This window comes from Coregonus lavaretus (assembly GCF_964263955.1).
Source record: "Coregonus lavaretus genome assembly, chromosome: 4".
Classification (NCBI taxonomy): Eukaryota; Metazoa; Chordata; class Actinopteri; order Salmoniformes; family Salmonidae; genus Coregonus; species Coregonus lavaretus.
In genome coordinates this window covers 54,626,033-54,645,008 of record NC_139991.1, presented here as the reverse complement: position 1 = coordinate 54,645,008, position 18,976 = coordinate 54,626,033, and the positions used below count along the sequence as shown (strand labels likewise).

Sequence of the window (18,976 nt, the reverse complement as noted above, 5' to 3'; positions counted from 1 at the left end):
CTTTTTGAAGTAATTAGTTTTAGAATCAGATGAAAACATCATGACTGGTTGTGTTCATGCCACATTAAAAAGGTAGGCTAATACATTTTTACAGTTAAATTGTATGTCGTTATTATAAAACCCACAATAGATCCGCTAAAGCAGTCATTTGGACTGCTCATGAATTAAAATGTTTTATTACTCTGCCATTTTTAAAGTCATGCCCCCCTCCGTCCTTGACTTTTCCTAAATAAGTATATAATACACATTGTCGTTGTTAGAATCTTAATATCACAAACAGAACAGGTGTTATAGACAGTTTAAGGAGGGCATGTCATTTTTATATGGTTTTCCCCGTTGCCCCAACTTCTCTCGACAGTAAGACCTGCTCCCCTCCTCCGGATAGTTGAAGATGCTGTGCCCAGTTGATAATCACCCCGATAATTGCCGAAACTAATTTACCACATATAATAACGGATGAAAGAAATGAGGTAGGCTAAAGTATTAAGGTGGGAGAATGGATGAGTTGATGGGCGAGGGGAAGCGAACGATGCATAAATATTTAATCACCAATTGTGAATGAAGAACAGGGCGGGTCATTCTATTGTATTGATCTATTCTAATTATAATCTCAAAATGTTATGTACTCTATCAGTCTACTTGGAGTACACAGTGAAAGTGTACGTCATTTACAATGGCAAGAAGACCAAGACGAATAGATGCACTCATTAGTGTTGCTACAAAATCGGAATGAAAACAACTCCGATGGTGGGGAAGAAATGAATCATGATGACATCTCTGATGAGTATTCTTCTGATTCTGAGCCTCAACCTGAATCTACACATCCAAGGCACAAGCGCAAAAAAGCCAGAACTGTGCGAACTGAGCAGGTGCCCAAGCCACCACCAAATGAAACGGTGAGACAGGAGAGAGGACAGCACAGTTTGGAATAGAACAAGCCGGTGAGAATTATACGGGCTAATATTAGCATAAAAATTGTATCACTGAGAGAGCAGGCCCTACATCTCCAGCAAGAAACAAAATCAGCAACGCACTCAACAGCTTTCGTTGTTTAGGCTATGTGACATGGACATGCTCCACGAATACAATTTATTGAACCCTTTAATTTTTTATTTTTTATTTTTTAACATACAGTACCAGTCAAAAGTTTGGACACACCTACTCATTCAAGAGTTTTTCTTTCTTTCTTTTTTACTATTTTCTACACTGTAGAATAATAGTGAAGACATCAAAACTATGAAATAACACATATGGAATCATGTAGTAACCAAAAAAGTGATACACAAATCAAAATATATTTTATATGTGAGATTCTTCAAATAGCCACCCTTTGCCTTGATGACAGCTTTGCACACTCTTGGCGTTATCTCAATGAGCTTCATGAGGTAGTCACCTGGAATGCATTTCAATTAACAGGTGTGCCTTGTTAAAAGTTAATTTGTGGAATTTCTTTCCTTCTTAATGCATTTGAGCCAATCAGTTGTGTTTTGACAAGGAAGGGGCGGTATACAGAAGATAGCCCTATTTGGTAAAAGACCAAGTCCATATGGCAAGAACAGCTCAAATAAGCAAAGAGAAACTACAGTCCATCATTACTTTAAGACATGAAGGTCAGTCAATACGGAACATTTCAAGAACTTTGAATGTTTCTTCAAGTGCAGTCACAAAAACCATCAAGCGCAATGATGAAACTGGCTCTCATGAGGACCGCCACAGGAAAGGAAGACCCAGAGTTACCTCTGCTGCAGAGGATAAGTTCATTAGAGTTAACTGCACCTCAGATTGCAGCCCAAATAAATGCTTCACAGAGTTCAAGTAACAGACACATCTCAACATCAACTGTTCAGAGGAGAATGCGTGAATCAAGCCTACATGGTCGAATTACTGCAAAGAAACCACTACTAAAGGACACCAATAATAAGTAGAGACTTGCTCGGGCCAAGAAACACGAGCAATGGACATTAGACCGGTGGAAATCTGTCCTTTGGTCTGATGAGTCCAAATGTGAGATTTTTGGTTCCAACCGCCGTGTCTTTGTGAGACGCAGAGTAGGTGAACGGATGATCTCCACATGTGTGGTTCCACCATGAAGCATGGAGGAGGAGGTGTGATGGTGTGGGGGTGCTTTGCTGGTGACACTGTCTGCGATTTATTTAGAATTCAAGGCACACTTAACCAACATGGCTACCACAGCATTCTGCAGCGATATGCCATCTCATCTGGTTTGCGCTTAATGGGACTATCATTTGTTTTTCAACAGGACAATGACCCAAAACACACCTCCAGGATGTGTAAGGGCTATTTGACCAAGGGGAGTGATGGAGTGCTGCATCAGATGACCTGGCCTCCACAATCACCTGACCTCAACCCAATTGAGATGGTTTGGGATGAGTTGGACCGCAGAGTGAAGGAAAAGCAGCCAACAAGTGCTCAGAATATGTGGGAACTCCTTTAAAACTGTTGGAAAAGCATTCCTCATGAAGCTGGTTGAGAGAATGCCAAGAGTGCAAAGCTGTCATCAAGGTAAAGGGTGGCTACTTTGAAGAATCTTAATTTGATTAATACTTTTTTGGTTACTAAATGATTCCATATGTGTTATTTCATAGTTTTGATGTCTTCACTATTATTCTATAATGTAGAAAATAGTCAAAATAAAGGAAAACCCTTGAATGAGTAGGTGTGTCCAAACTTTTGACTGGTACTGTATGTCCAAATAGGATGTCCTGTGAAAATAACGTGCCCCCCTATGGAAATCAAATGCCTGTCCAACGGATTCATTCTGGCGCCGGCCCTGGTTCTGCTCTCCTTCAAGCCATTTTTTCCTTGATCTGATGATAGCACCCTCTGCCTTAACCTTGTACATTTCATCCAGTTTATTTTGTTGCTTAATTAACTCAGCTTTATCCATATCTGAAAGCTATCAGGTCGTCTCTGGAAGAGCAAGGTCATTTTTTATATACTGTAACATTTTCCTCTTATTACCTTCTGGTCTTTGCAAGATCACTGCCATAGTTTCTTAAATATATAGCAATTTCAAACTTTAGAAGTTCCCAGTTTTTCCTATAGAGACTTTATTCCAAAAATATATAGTAAAACCTATGATATACAATTTGACTATTTAATGTTTTAAGATGGAGCTATTAAGTTTCCAGTATGAAACTTTGAATTGACTATCATTCCAGGGAAATATTGAAACTTGTAAGCGAATTGCACTATGGTCTGTTAGAGGCGTGTCAAGAATACGATCAGAAACATAATTTCTTAAGCCCTCTGAAACCAGCCAATAGTCAATATGTGAACGTCTGGTACATGTTTTGTTACACCAGTTATAGGATCACTCAAGAGGAAACGTCTCTCTCCATATATCCACTAGATCAAACTTCTGCATAAATAACTTTAGATTTGCATTCAGAGAAGTAGACTGCCATGGAGGCCACCTATCAAGATAATTATCTAAAGCAATATTAAAATCTCCACCTATTAAGAGTAAGTAGTTGGGAAATGTAGATAACCAATACAGAATTCGATTTTCTACAGCCTCAAGAAGGACATAATTTTCTTGTTTTGAGGTGTACCCATAAATATGGACTGTACCTAAAATCGTTTGACTAATTTCAATTACAAGATAAAGATAATGACTTGAGTCACGATCTGAATGCAAAATAACACTGGGAAAAAATATTTTTTTATGTAGCGACACCTGCTGATCGTTCTGAACGATGTGAGAGCCAAATATCAGTACCCCATTGCGTCCTCCAAAAGTTAGCATAATTTACAGTAGAATGAGATTCTTGAAAAAAAAACCGTTTTCAGTTGCTTAACAAAAAGAAACAAGGCTTTACGTTTTACACTGTGTCTTAACCCCCTAGCATTAAGAGAAACGATTGAGTTTTTATTATAAAAATGTCATAACACATGGCCTGGTAGACAGTGTGGTAGACAATTCAGATAATGATTTTATTTCCCTTTTGACCCACATTCAAAAGTGTCACTCAAGCATGAAGATGTCATGCTCGGGGGGAGGGATGCCCATCTGCAGGAACGCCCCGAATTGAGGGCTGCAGTTGCACACTATTGGGGCTGGGCGATGGTGAGCTAGCTGGGCTGTGGAAGTCGAAGCAGTAGCCATGCTAAGCTCCTCATGGACTGACATGCTAGCCTCCTCATGGACTGACGACAACTTTGACAGATTGGGCTCGGCCGATGGAGCAGGTGTTGTGTCTTCATCCTCCATCTGTGTTTTTTAAATATTTTTTTTAGCACGAGTGAACTTTGTTTTGCCATAACTTGTGACTAGCTAGCTAGTGCTAGTTCGCATTAGCAAAGAAATGCAGAGGGTGAAAACACACATATATATATATATATATATATATATATATATACAGTGGGGAGAGCAAGTATTTGATACACTGCCAATTTTGCAGGTTTTCCTACTTACAAAGCATGTAGAGGTCTGCCATTTTTATCATAGGTACACTTCAACTGTGAGAGACGGAATCTAAAACAAAAATCCAGAAAATCACATTGTATGATTTTTAAGTAATTAATTTGTATTTTATTGCATGACATAAGTATTTGATACATCAGAAAAGCAGAACTTAATATTTGGTACAGAAACCTTTGTTTGCAATTACAGAGATCATACGTTTCCTGTAGGTCTTGACCAGGTTTGCACACACTGCAGCAGGGATTTTGGCCCACTCCTCCATACAGACCTTCTCCAGATCCTTCAGGTTTCGGGGCTGTCGCTGGGCAATACGGACTTTCAGCTCCCTCCAAAGATTTTCTATTGGGTTCAGGTCTGGAGACTGGCTAGGCCACTCCAGGACCTTGAGATGCTTCTTACGGAGCCACTCCTTAGTTGCCCTGGCTGTGTGTTTCGGGTCATTGTCATGCTGGAAGACCCAGCCATGACCCATCTTCAATGCTCTTACTGAGGGAAGGAGGTTGTTGGCCAAGATCTCGCGATACATGGCCCCATCCATCCTCCCCTCAATACGATGCAGTCGTCCTGTCCCCTTTGCAGAAAATCATCCCCAAAGAATGATGTTTCCACCTCCATGCTTCACGGTTGGGATGGTGTTCTTGGGGTTGTACTCATCCTTCTTCTTCCTCCAAACACGGCGAGTGGAGTTTAGACCAAAAAGCTCTATTTTTGTCTCATCAGACCACATGACCTTCTCCCATTCCTCCTCTGGATCATCCAGATGGTCATTGGCAAACTTCAGACAGGCCTGGACATGCGCTGGCTTGAGCAGGGGGACCTTGCGTGCGCTGCAGGATTTTAATCCATGACGGCGTAGTGTGTTACTAATGGTTTTCTTTGAGACTGTGGTCCCAGCTCTCGTCAGGTCATTGACCAGGTCCTGCCGTGTAGTTCTGGGCTGATCCCTCACCTTCCTCATGATCATTGATGCCCCACGAGGTGAGATCTTGCATGGAGCCCCAGACCGAGGGTGATTGACCGTTATCTTGAACTTCTTCCATTTTCTAATAATTGCGCCAACAGCTGTGGCTTCGCCTCTGCCTACACACACCCTCCACTACACCTTTATACAACCCAAACACAATCCCAACCAGTCCTCTGTAGCTCAATTGGTAGAGCACGGCGCTTGTAACCCCAGGGTAGTGGGTTCGATCCCCGGGACCACCTATACGTAAAAATGTATGGGCACATGACTGTAAGTCGCTTTGGATAAAAGCATCTGCTAAATGGCACATTATTATATTATATATTATATCATATATTATATTATACATGAAGAGCTAATTAATTTTAGTGTGCCGGGCACCCATTTGGACCGAAATCAGTGCCCATTTGATAACTTATAAAGGCGCGATTTAATGAGCCGCTGGGGCATCGTGGATATTGCAGGGGCCATTCGTGGCATTATGAGAGGGCAAGAAGTAATAGTTTATTCAAATGAGATGTTTACTCCCAACATATGGGATCATCATCACCCAGAATTAACCTAGTTGCAGGGGCCCCAGAGGGAAGGCCCCCTGACACCCATCCACCACGCAGTCACCACTCCCCCATCCCCTCCAATCCCCACATGAGCTAAGGGTGCCAATTACAGTCTCCTAAGACTATGTGGGCATTTCCATTAATTCCTTCATAATCCTCCAGGCTTCATTGACACCATGAGTCTATTAAATCTATATGGATTTAGCCTTATGTATTTTCCTCAGCCACACTTTTAGCAAGCCATTCGTTTTTAAGAGCTGGACATAAGTACAATTTCCTGCAATCTGCGATCAGTCATCGGCTGAAATAATGTTTAACATGTCAGACGGGGAAAGGACAGTAATGGAAGCTAGAAGCACAAACACTGTGCTTCACTGGCCTTCAGCTTCACTAGGCTGCTCGGCTGCTCTCTTTGACATCAGGGATTGGCCAGAGCCAGGTTTTAGACAAACTTCAGACGTGCTTGGAGCGCACAAAATAATTACTGCATTGGGAAGAAGCTTGTGCATTCATCCTTCAGAAAAGCATCCATTCTATTAGCCCAAAGCATACTGATCTATTCCTCAGCGCTGCTGGACAATTACCCAGTGAAAAATGCTGTCTAAGGCATCACTTCTCTGTTATCAAAGCCAGTGCAGCTGTCTATTTGGACAAAAGGGAATAATAATCAAATACATTCTATTTTCAACACACAGACTTGGCAATGCAAGCTGCAGCATTCCCAAGCTCCTGTGTCATACAGTCAAGCGCAAACCACAAGCAGATGTAAATAATGAGCATCCAACATGTTTGTCAGCTCATATATACTGCATAGTACAGTGGCGGTCCGTGCCGTTTAAGATGAGGGAGGACGATTGGATGACTGTCATTCATATTCCATTCACCCTGTCCAATTGGTAGTTACAGTCTTGTCCCGTCCCGTCGCTGCAACTCCCGTACGGACTCGGGAGAGGCGAAGGTTCAGAGCCACGCGTCCTCCGAAACACAACCGAACCAAGCCGCACTGCTTCTTGACACAATGCCCACTTAACCCGGAAGCCAGCCGCACCAATGTGTCGGAGGAAACACTGTACACCTGGCGACTGATCCGTGTAAAGGAAAGAATGAATGGGGCCATGTATCGTGAGATTTTGAGTGAAAACCTCCTTCCATCAGCAAGGGCATTGAAGATGAAACGTGGCTGGGTCTTTCAGCATGACAATGATCCCAAACACACCGCCCGGGCAACGAAGGAGTGGCTTCGTAAGAAGCATTTCAAGGTCCTGGAGTGGCCTAGCCAGTCTCCAGATCTCAACCCCATAGAAAATCTTTGGAGGGAGTTGAAAGTCCGTGTTGCCCAGCGACAGCCCCAAAACATCACTGCTCTAGAGGAGATCTGCATGGAGGAATGGGCCAAAATACCAGCAACAGTGTGTGAAAACCTTGTGAAGACTTACAGAAAACGTTTGACCTGTGTCATTGCCAACAAAGGGTATATAACAAAGTATTGAGAAACTTTTGTTATTGACCAAATACTTATTTTCCACCATAATTTGCAAATAAATTCATAAAAAATCCTACAACGTGATTTTCTGGAATTTTTTTCCTCATTTTGTCTGTCATAGTTGACGTGTACCTATGATGAAAATTACAGGCCTTTCTCATCTTTTTAAGTGGGAGAAATTGCACAATTGGTGGCTGACTAAATACTTTTTTCCCCCACTGTATGCTAGCTAGCTGCATATGCTAGCTAGCTGCATATGCTAGCCTCTTAAGGATCGTACCCTTTCCCCCCCCCATTTTCGCCTAAATGACATTCCCAAATCTAACTGCCTGTAGCTCAGGACCTGAAGCAAGGATATGCATATTCCTGGTACCATTTGAAAGGAAACACTTTGAGGTTTGGGAAATGTGAATTTAATGTAGGAGAATATAACACATTAGATCTGGTAAAAGATACAGTGCCTTGCAAAAGTATTCATCCCCCTTGGCATTTTTTCTATTTTGTTGCATTACAACCTGTAATTTAAATATATTTTTATTTGGATTTCATGTAATGGACATTTGGTGAAGTGAAATGAAACAAAGAACTTGTTTTAAAAAGTTCTAAAGAATAAATAACGGAAAAGTGGTGCGTGCATATGTATTCACCCCCTTTGCTATGAAGCCCTTAAATAAGATCTGGTGCAACCAATTACCTTCAGAAGTCACATAATTAGTTAAATAAAGTCCGCCTGTGTGCAATCTAAGTGTCACATGATCTGTCACATGATCTCAGTATATATACACCTGTTCTGAAAGGCCCCAGAGTCTGCAACACCACTAAGCAAGGGGCACCACCAAGCAAGCGGCACCATGAAGACCAAGGAGCTCGCCAAACAGGTCAGGGACAAAGTTGTGGAGAAGTACAGATTAGGGTTGGGTTATAAAAAAACATCTGAAACGTTGAACATCCCACAGAGCACCATTAAATCCATTATTAAAAATGGAAAGAATATGGCACCACAACAAACCTGCCAAGAGAGGGCCGCCCACCAAAACTCACAGACCAGGCAAGGAGGGCATTCATCAGAGAGGCAACAAAGAGACCAAAGATAATCCTGAAGGAGCTGCAAAGCTCCACAGCGGAGATTGGAGTATCTGTCCATAGGACCACCTTAAGCCGTACACTCCACAGAGCTGGGCTTTACGGAAGAGTGGCCAGAAAATGCCATTGCTTAAAGAAAAAAATAAGCAAAGACATTTGGTGTTCGCCAAAAGGCATGTGGGAGACTCCCCAAACATATGGAAGAAGGTACTCTGGTCAGATGAGACTAAAATTGAGCTTTTTGGCCATCAAGGAAAACGCTATGTCTGGCGCAAACCCAACACGTCTCATCACACCGAGAACACCATCCCCACAGTGAAGCATGGTGGTGGCAGCATCATGCTGTGGGGATGTTTTTCATCGGCAGGGACTGGGAAACTGGTCAGAATTGAAGGAATGATGAATGGTGCTAAATACAGGGAAATTCTTGAGGGAAACCTGTTTCAGTCTTCCAGAGATTTGAGACTGGGACGGAGGTTCACCTTCCAGCAGGACAATAACCCTAAGCATACTGCTAAAGCAACACTCGAGGGGGAACATTTAAATGTCTTGGAATGGCCTAGTCAAAGCCCAGACCTCAATCCAATTGAGAATCTGTGGTTTGACTTAAAGATTGCTGTACACCAGCGGAACCCATCCAACTTGAAGGAGCTGGAGCAGTTTTGCCTTGATGAATGGGAAAAAATCCCAGTGTCTAGATGTGCCAAGCTTATAGCGACATACCCCAAGAGACTTGCAGCTCTAATTGTTGCAAAAGGTGGCTCTACAAAGTATTGACGGGGGGGGGGGGGGGGGGGGGGGGGGGGGGGTTATGCACGCTCAAGTTTTCTGTTTTTTTGTGTGTTATTTCTTGTTTGTTTCACAAAAAAAATGTATTTGGCATCTTCAAAGTGGTAGGCATGTTGTGTAAATCAAATGATACAAACCCCTCAAAAATCTATTTTAATACCAGGTTGTAAGGCAACAAAATAGGAAAAATGCCAAGGGGGGTGAATACTTTCGCAAGCCACTGTAATACAAACAAAAAAAACATGCATTTTTTTTGTTGCATCATCTTTGAAATGCAAGAGAAAGGCAGGAAAGTGATGTAGGAATCTAGTTGTAATTTAGATTTTGCCCACAAGATGGGAGCATTGTGTGTGCAAAGTTTCAGACTGATCCGGTGAATAATACAATTTTGTATCAAGCCTGCCAGGAGTTTCCCCAACTTTTCCGAATTGGTCAATTTACACATTTTTAAGTACATATCTATAGAGAACATACTAAAATGCTATGGTAATACATTTAAATTTACACACAGGAATGTCATACATGATGGATCATTAGCTTCCCTACAAGAAAATACACTAACCTTTACACATCTAGATGGCCGGCGGGGAGGGGGGAGGTGGGGGGGGCAGTGGGTCAAACTGTAGAATCCAGTTCCTGCATTTGACTATAAAAATTGATTTTATCAAACAAAACGATGCTACATTTTATCTCTGGGACCCTCAGGATGACAAATCAGAGCAAGATTACTGAATGTAAGTACATTATTTACCTTCAGAGGTGAATGTATCAAACCAGTTGCCATGACAAAAGTGTTTTGTTGTTGTGCACTATCCTCAAACAATAGCATGGTATTGTTTTAGCTGTAATAGCTACTGTAAATTGGACACTGCAGTTAGATTAACAATAATTTAACTTTTCTGCCCATATAAGACATGTCTATGTCCCGGAAAGTTGCAGTTGTTTACAACATATCGCATATTGAGCAGCAACCCTCCCAGTATAGGGACATCGATCCCGTAGAGGCTAGCTAAGTAAGTGAAACTGAAAAAAATAAATGATTAAATCTCTCTCTTGCTTCTCCTTCATTTTGGAAGAAATTAATTTATTCGAAACTGTTCAACTATTGTCTTTCTCTCTCTTTGAGTCAACTACTCACCACATTTTATGCGTTGCAGTGCCAGCTAGCTGTAGGTTATGCTTTCAGTACTAGATTCATTCTCTGATCATTTGATTGGGTGGACATGTCAGTTCATGCTGCAAGAGCTCTGATAGGTTGGAGGACGTCCTCCGGAAGTTGTCATAATTACTGTGTAAGTCTATAGAAGGGGGTGAGAACCATGAGCCTCCTAGTTTTTGTATTGAAGTCAATGTACCCAGAGGAGGACGGAAGCCAGCTGTCCTCAGGCTACACAATGGTGCTACCCTACTGAGTGCTGTTGAGGCTACTGTAGACCTTCATTGCAAAATAGTGTTTTAATATTTTATTTGGTGACGTGATTATATTTAGTATAGTTATATCTAAGAAGGATAACTTTTTTAATGTTTTACAATTTATATTTTTATGAAATTCACTGAGAATGGTCCTGCCCTTCCTCCTCTGAGGAGCCTCCACTGGTATAGTACACCTTTATTTCAGTGATTAATGCAATCATAGGCAAATACCCACTTGTTTTATAACAGTTATATTTCCATGATAAAAAATGCACCGTTTGGCGGAGACCTCTTAACTGCTGTAATTAGACCATAGTGCATTAGTTGGTAAGAGTACAGAAAACAGATTTATATGAATAATTAGCTGTGCACTGAAAAGGCAAATGATCTGTAAAAACCTATCAGTACACGGCGTATGCCACAAAGCACCATTGTACTGGGAGTATAGCAGACCAGCTGCAAAAAATCGTTTGCTTCAAGTAGTATTATACTGCTTAAGCTTTTTGCAGAAGGTCTGCATTCTTTTTCACTAGATTCAGACAATGACACCAAGGAAAACCAAACAAGTGAAGAACATGCAATTTCAAGGAGTGAGAACAAAAGTGACACCGTGGATGAAAATAGTGACACAGTGGATGAACATAGTGTGTATATAGTTAGACTGACACTGGATGAATACAGTGTGTATAGTTAGAATTACACTGTATGAATTCAGTGTGTGTATAGTTAGACTGTGGCTGCTATGACAGTGTGTGTATAGTTAGTGTGGCTGCTGTTTGTGTGTGTGTGTGTGTGTGTGTGTGAGGCCATGACCTCAGTGGGATGATGATGACACAGTAGAGCGTGAAAGATACACGGATGCTAAGGGCCCCAGCTCATTGTCCCCTACTGAGACACTCAGATCTGTTCCCTCATCCCTGGGGTGGCCCTAGAAACCTGCTCAGATGCCTTTGTGTGTGTGTGTGTGAGAGAGAGAGAAAGGAATGCCCCTGTGTTTTATGGACAGGTTGTGTGAGGAGACCGCTCCCTCATGATTTACCCTCACACCAGCCCTGGTAACTACTGTTGCTTTTAACCTTTCATTTGCACGGTCTGCTTTGTCCTTAAAAGAGGGAGCATGTATTAGTGTATTTCTACTTAATCTATTTCTGCTATGGCAATATTTTCTCATTCATTTCCAACCAATAAATAATTGTTGAGGTTAATTGAATTAAATTCAGAGGGAACGTGACCCCTGGCCTTTATGTACCAGTCAGATTCCACTGACTGAGAGCACAATAACACTTTGCTAAATCATCATTCAAACTTTATTGACAGTTTGTGCTAAGAAAGCAGCTCCACAATCAGCCCTGTACAAACTTAGAAACACAAATTGAAGGCCACACACTGGAACTGATTGACAACAGAGACTGGAACCAGAGACCCCAGCTTTAAAACTGACCTGGCAAAAGAGTGAGAGAAAGAGAATGAGAGATGAAGCGAAAGAGGGAGATAGAAAGAGATGAATAGAGATAGAAAGTGTGAGAAAGAAATGAACAAAACAATCCTTCACAGAAGGATAGCATTCAGGCGCTCTGTCAGCTGCACAATTACACTGCAAAGCTCTCCATCATCAATTTGGAGAAGATAGAATTCGTTTTTTGAAAGATGCAATGTACTTTATTAATTATTTCTGCGCTTTGAAGCTCTGTTGTCTTTATTCGTGCTGAAAATAGATGTTGGGAACAGGGGCATCCAAACTTTAGCAGGCTGCTGCGTGACCATTGCTGTGATGCAGGCTCTCTCTCGACACGTAGAACAGTCCCACGTAGTTGCTTTACGAGATAATCTACTCTGCTCTCAATTGCTTCACATCTACTGCCATTCGGAATATACTGTAGATACACTCACCCAGTTAAGTATCAAAGTAGATAAAATAAAAGTCAGACAGAGGAATATGAACGCTAAACAGTTCCAGGCAAAAGACGCTGCCTGCTGATTGGCCGAGGGTCATTTTGGAGAGGCAGATGGTGAAGCCCAACCCTTTTCCAATCAGCTGCTATAAAGCTACGCCTCTTCAGGAAGTGTTGGGCTGGAAGGTCTTAGGGGCAGCCAGCATGGCACGTACTTTTGCCATCAGATCCTGAGAAGGAGAAAGGGAGAGAGAGGGGTAGAGAGAAGGGAAGAGAGAGGGGTAGAGAGAGGGGAAGATTGCGAGAGAGATATGAGAGGAAAGACAAGAAACAGACAGACAGAGAGGGCGAGAAAGGAAGGGGAGACAGTGAGTGAGTGTGCCATATAAAATACCAATAATGATTAAGAAACCTACAGTCCTATAATCGGGGTCAACTACTGATGCATGCAAATGTCTACCCTATCAGAGAGCCTCCCCACCATCACAATTCAACACAAACACAAATCTTCCTCCCTCCCTGGGCTATCTTTCAACCAGGACAGCTTAATGTATTCCTGACTATTTATGACAGCAGGCTATAGAACAGCTTCTCTCCTCCCTGCAATAGAAGGCCGTCAGATCCAATCCTCGTTAGGTAAACAGTCCCAATCTGAACACAGTCCAACCTGGAGATTATACATCAAATAGGGGATATATTCAATCTTTCAGCGCGAGCCACTGAATAGGCCACTTGTCATAGAAGTTTCTCCTTACTCAGGGCTGACGTGGGGAGTTATTGCCTATCGCTACTCTTCCTTTTCCTCTCCCGCTGTTCTCTTCCTTCTCCTCCGCCGATCTCCCCCTCCCTCTCCTCCGTCATGAGTGAGCAAGCAAGAGCACACACACACAGAGAAAAAAGGCGAATGTGCATGCACACACAAACACAGAGACCAACAGACACACACACTGTGGGATAAATCCGAGTGAAAGCAGTGGTAGTGGTCAGGGTCCTTGAGGAGAGTACAGCCTGACCACAGTGACCGCTGACGGTAGAACCATCTCCACCGCGGTCGTAAAAACAGCAGGAAGGAGGAGCAGGATAACCACAGCAAATTGAGACAGAAGGTAAAACAAGATGGCGGTATGGATAATGGAGTTAATGTTTGAGTGGATGATGTGAGAATGGGGCTTTAAACAGGGCTGGTCCTGAAGCCTCCACAGCTACTGCTTTATTCAGGTGAGAAACAGAGGGGGGGGGGGGGGGGAGTGTGTTTTAAGTACTGTATGTGTGAGTGTGAGAGAGAGAGAAAGCAGGAAAGTGTCAAAGACAGAGACGCGTATGACTCAGAGAGAGTGTTTGAGAGGACGTGTAAAGGTGGAGAGGGAGCCTGGCATGTACTGTACTTGAGCGTGACAGAAAATGCTTCTAACGTCCAAACAACTTAATTCTAACTATTTTAAAGCATTGTCATACTCCCTACTCCACAAGCCATAAGACTGCTAACTAGTTAAATAGTAAACCAATAGCTACCCGGACTACCCTTTTTGACTCATCACATACGCTGCTGCTACTGTTTATTATCTATTCTCTTGCCTTGTCACTTTACCCCTACCTATATGTACAGTGGGGAAAATAAGTATTTAGTCAGCCACCAATTGTGCAAGTTCTCCCACTTAAAAAGATGACAACCCTGTAATTTTCATCATAGGTACACGTCAACTATGACAGACAAATTGAGCATTTTTTTCTCCAGAAAAACACATTGTAGGATTTTTTATGAATTTATTTGCAAATTATGGTGGAAAATAAGTATTTGGACACCTACAAACAAGCAAGATTTCTGTCTCTCACAGACCTGTAACTTCTTCTTTAAGAGGCTCCTCTGTCCTCCACTCGTTACCTGTATTAATGGCACCTGTTTGAACTTGTTATCAGTATAAAAGACACCTGTCCACAACCTCAAACAGTCACACTCCAAACTCCACTATGGCCAAGACCAAAGAGCTGTCAAAGGACACCAGAAACAAAATTGTAGACCTGCACCAGGCTGGGAAGACTGAATTTGCAATAGGTAAGCAGCTTGGTTTGAAGAAATCAACTGTGGGAGCAATTATTCGGAAATGGAAGACATACAAGACCACTGATAATCTCCCTCGATCTGGGGCTCCACGCAAGATCTCACCCCGTGGGGTCAAAATGATCACAAGAACGGTGAGCAAAAATCCCAGAACTACACGGGGGGACCTAGTGAATGACCTGCAGAGAGCTGGGACCAAAGTAACAAAGCCTACCATCAGTAACACACTACGCCGCCAGGGACTCAAATCCTGCAGTGCCAGACGTGTCACCCTGCTTAAGCCAGTACATGTCCAGGCCCGTCTGAAGTTTGCTAGAGTGCATTTGGATGATCCAGAAGAGGATTGGGAGAATGTCATATGGTCAGATGAAACCAAAATATAAAATTTTAGTAAAAACTCAACTCGTCGTTTTTGGAGGACAAAGAATGCTGAGTTGCATCCAAAGAACAACATACCTACTGTGAAGCATGGGGGTGGAAACATCATGCTTTGGGGCTGTTTTTCTGCAAAGGGACCAGGACGACTGCTCATTGTAAAGGAAAGAATGGGGCCATGTATCGTGAGATTTTGAGTGAAAACCTCCTTCCATCAGCAAGGGCATTGAAGATGAAACCTGGCTGGGTCTTTCAGCATGACAATGATCCCAAACACACCGCCCGGGCAACGAAGGAGTAGCTTCGTAAAAAGCATTTCAAGGTCCTGGAGTGGCCTAGCCAGTCTCCAGATCTCAACCCCATAGAAAATCTTTGGAGGGAGTTGAAAGTCCGTGTTGCCCAGCGACAGCCCCAAAACATCACTGCTCTAGAGGAGATCTGCATGGAGGAATGGGCCAAAATACCAGCAACAGTGTGTGAAAACCTTGTGAAGACTTACAGAAAACGTTTGACCTGTGTCATTGCCAACAAAGGGTATATAACAAAGTATTGAGAAACTTTTGTTATTGACCAAATACTTATTTTCCACCATAATTTGCAAATAAATTCATAAAAAATCCTACAATGTGATTTTCTGGATTTTTTTTTCTCATTTTGTCTGTCATAGTTGACGTGTACCTATGATGAAAATTACAGGCCTATCTAATCTTTTTAAGTGGGAGAACTTGCACAATTGGTGGCTGACTAAATGCTTTTTTTCCCCACTGTATATATCTACCTCAATTACCTCGTACCCCTGCACATCGACTCGGTACTGGTACCCCGTGTATATAGCAAAGTTATCGTTACTCATTGTGTATTTATTCCTTGTGTTATTATTTTTCTATTATTTCTCTTTTTTTCTCTGCATTGTTGGGAAGGGCCCGTAAGCAAGCATTTTACGGTTAGCCTACACCTGTTTACGAAACGTGACAAATAAAAAATGATTTGATTATTTGATGAGAGCAGTTCTCTCAGCTTCATTAGCGGACTATAAAAACCAGTGGTTGGTGAGAGTCTAGAGTCATCCTGAAGCGTGCTCTGACTCTGAGCACCTTGATCTTTGGCATCAGGAGAGAGAGGAGGGCTAAGCCTGGATAAAGGCCTGTGCTACTCCATCCTATACTACCGTTATACCCTGTTCTGGTCCTGGTCAGCCACCAGCTCTCCTGTCAGCTTACTGTAATTAACAGCACTAACCTCCACTGTAATCACACTGCTGACAAGCTGCTGTCACAACATGCCACTCAGCTCACACACATCACATCATCACGCACACACACACACACACACACACACACACACACACACACACACACACCACATCACTCCTCTAACATCAGATCATAATTAACAGGGGAGACTGGTACTGAGACAGGGCCAGTGTTGTTCTAAGGTCTCACTCTTATGAGCACTCCACAGAACATGAATGCAGTATTCCCACATCATGAGACAGAACGGGCTTTGTCCTAAATGGCACCCCATTCCTGATATAGTGCGCTACTTTTGACCAGAGGCTATTGGGTGCCATTTGGGACACAGCCAGGATCTAGAGGAGCCTAGAGAGGCCATTCTCTGTAGAGGACCGTCTCACCAGCCAGCACCCTAAAGGAGAGCTCAGCCTCACACCAACCAACCCTCTCCTCCAGCAGAGCAGGGAGAATGAACGAGCTCCATAAGCAGAAAGAGCGAGAGAGGGGGGGAAAGTTCATCATGAGCCTGGGGATGAGTGAGTGAGAGAGGGCTGGGTGAGAGGAGGATCCATCAGGAGTAGGAGAGAAGGCAGAGTAGGCAAGCTCTCGGAGGAGAATGAAAAGAGGATGAGGAGATGAGGGGAGGCAGAGCACAACAGCTCACAATACAGTATCCAGGACGAGAGCAGGATGAGTGGACTGGCTTTCAGAGCAGTGGGAAAGAAAGAGAGAGGAAGAAAGGAAAGGATGCTGACACTTTAATCAGTCTATTCTTTACCAAGGCCACTCCATTGAATCGTACATGTCAAGGGTCTATCCTCGCGCCATGTCACATTCTCTTTACCATTCCATTCTTTCCATCGTAGTCTCCTTTAATTCTGACTGTCTTTCCATCTCTATCAATATGTTTGTCCATCTTAACTACTGTGACTGCCTCCACCAGTCAGTCAGTCTGCCATTATTAGTGTTCGTCTGTCGGTATGTCTTCTCTACCAGTCTCCCTGTGTGGGACGCTCCAACAAAACCCTCTCTGCAGCTCAAACTCCTGACTGCAGAGCAGAACAATCCCCTGCTAGTGAGGGACAGGGAACGGTCTGTGCTCTCTCTCTCTCCTAAAAACACAGCCCACCCCCAGGCATTCGTCATCTGTCAGCCAGCCCCCGTAATGAAGGAAAAACAGTGCTCAAAGCTCGGCCCAAAATGCTAATTCTAATGAAAAAAGTGCATTAGTATTTCTCTCTGAGTGCATCATCATGAACCAAAAGTCATTACGCCGATGGGGCTGGCTTTAAAGTTCATTAAGTGGCCAGGGACTATGTACTGTATGTCTGAGTGCAGAACAAATGTGGAGTGTCTGTTCCAAAGCGCAGTGCTGCTCATCTGCGTAGCAGGGTAATGGTATTTTCATTCAGAGATGGCTGGGTGCTGACAGCTCTCCTTTCACTGTACAGTGAGGGGAAAAAGTATTTGATCCCCTGCTGATTTTGTACGTTTGCCCACTGACAAAGAAATGATCAGTCTATAATTTTAATGGTAGGTTTATTTGAACAGTGAGAGACAGAATAACAACAAAAAAATCCAGAAAAACGCATGTCAAAAATGTTATAAATTGATTTGCATTTTAATGAGGGAAATAAGTATTTGACCCCCCTCTCAATCAGAAAGATTTCTGGCTCCCAGGTGTCTTTTATACAGGTAACAAGCTGAGATTAGGAGCACACTCTTAAAGGGAGTGCTCCTAATCTCAGCTTGTTTATGTATAAAAGACACCTGTCCACAGAAGCAATCAATCAATCAGATTCCAAACTCTCCACCATGGCCAAGACCAAAGAGCTCTCCAAGGATGTCAGGGACAAGATTGTAGACCTACACAAGACTGGAATGGGCTACAAGACCATTGCCAAGCAGCTTGGTGAGAAGGTGACAACAGTTGGTGCGATTATTCGCAAATGGAAGAAACACAAAATAACTGTCAATCTCCCACGGCCTGGGGCTCCATGCAAGATCTCACCTTGTGGAGTTGCAACGATCATGAGAATGGTGAGGAATCAGCCCAGAACTATACGGGAGGATCTTGTCAATGATCTCAAGGCAGCTGGGGCCATAGACACCAAGAAAACAATTGGTAATACACTACGCCGTGAAGGACTGAAATCCTGCAGCACCTGCAAGGTCCCCATGCTCAAGAAAGCACATATACATGCCCGTCTGAAGTTTGCCAATCAACATCTGAATGATTCAGAGGAGAACTGGGTTAAAGTGTTGTGGTCAGATGACACCAAAATGGAGCTCTTTGGCATCAACTCAACTCGCCATGTTTGGAGGAGGAGGAATGCTGCCTATGACCCCAAGAACACCATCCCCAACGTCAAACATGGAGGTGGAAACATTATGCTTTGGGGGTGTTTTTCTGCTAAGGGGACAGGACAACTTCACCACTTCAAAGGGATGATGGACAGGCCATGTATCGTCAAATCTTGGGTGAGAACCTCCTTCCCTCAGCCAGGGCATTGAAAATGGGTTGTGGATGGGTATTCCAGCATGACAATGACCCAAAATACACAGCCAAGGCAACAAAGGAGTGGCTCAAGAAGAAGCACATTAAGGTCCTGGAGTGGCCTAGCCAGTCTCCAGACCTTAATCCTATAGAACATCTGTGGAGGGAGCTGAAGGTTTGAGTTG

The 18,976-nt window shown here is 43.0% G+C and overlaps 1 protein-coding gene across 1 annotated transcript in view; it reads right to left on the bottom strand.

Moving 5' to 3' along the window:
* Window positions 1–12,029: 12,029 nt before the first annotated feature.
* LOC311128668 (splicing factor, suppressor of white-apricot homolog) overlaps window positions 12,030–18,976 on the bottom strand; it is a 164,583-nt gene continuing 157,636 nt past the window's right edge. The window contains exon 18 of the mRNA XM_084160864.1: window positions 12,030–12,858. Within this exon, the coding sequence (XP_084016990.1) occupies window positions 12,793–12,858 (66 nt within the window). The 3' untranslated portion in view covers window positions 12,030–12,792. The remainder of the gene's footprint in view (window positions 12,859–18,976) is intronic.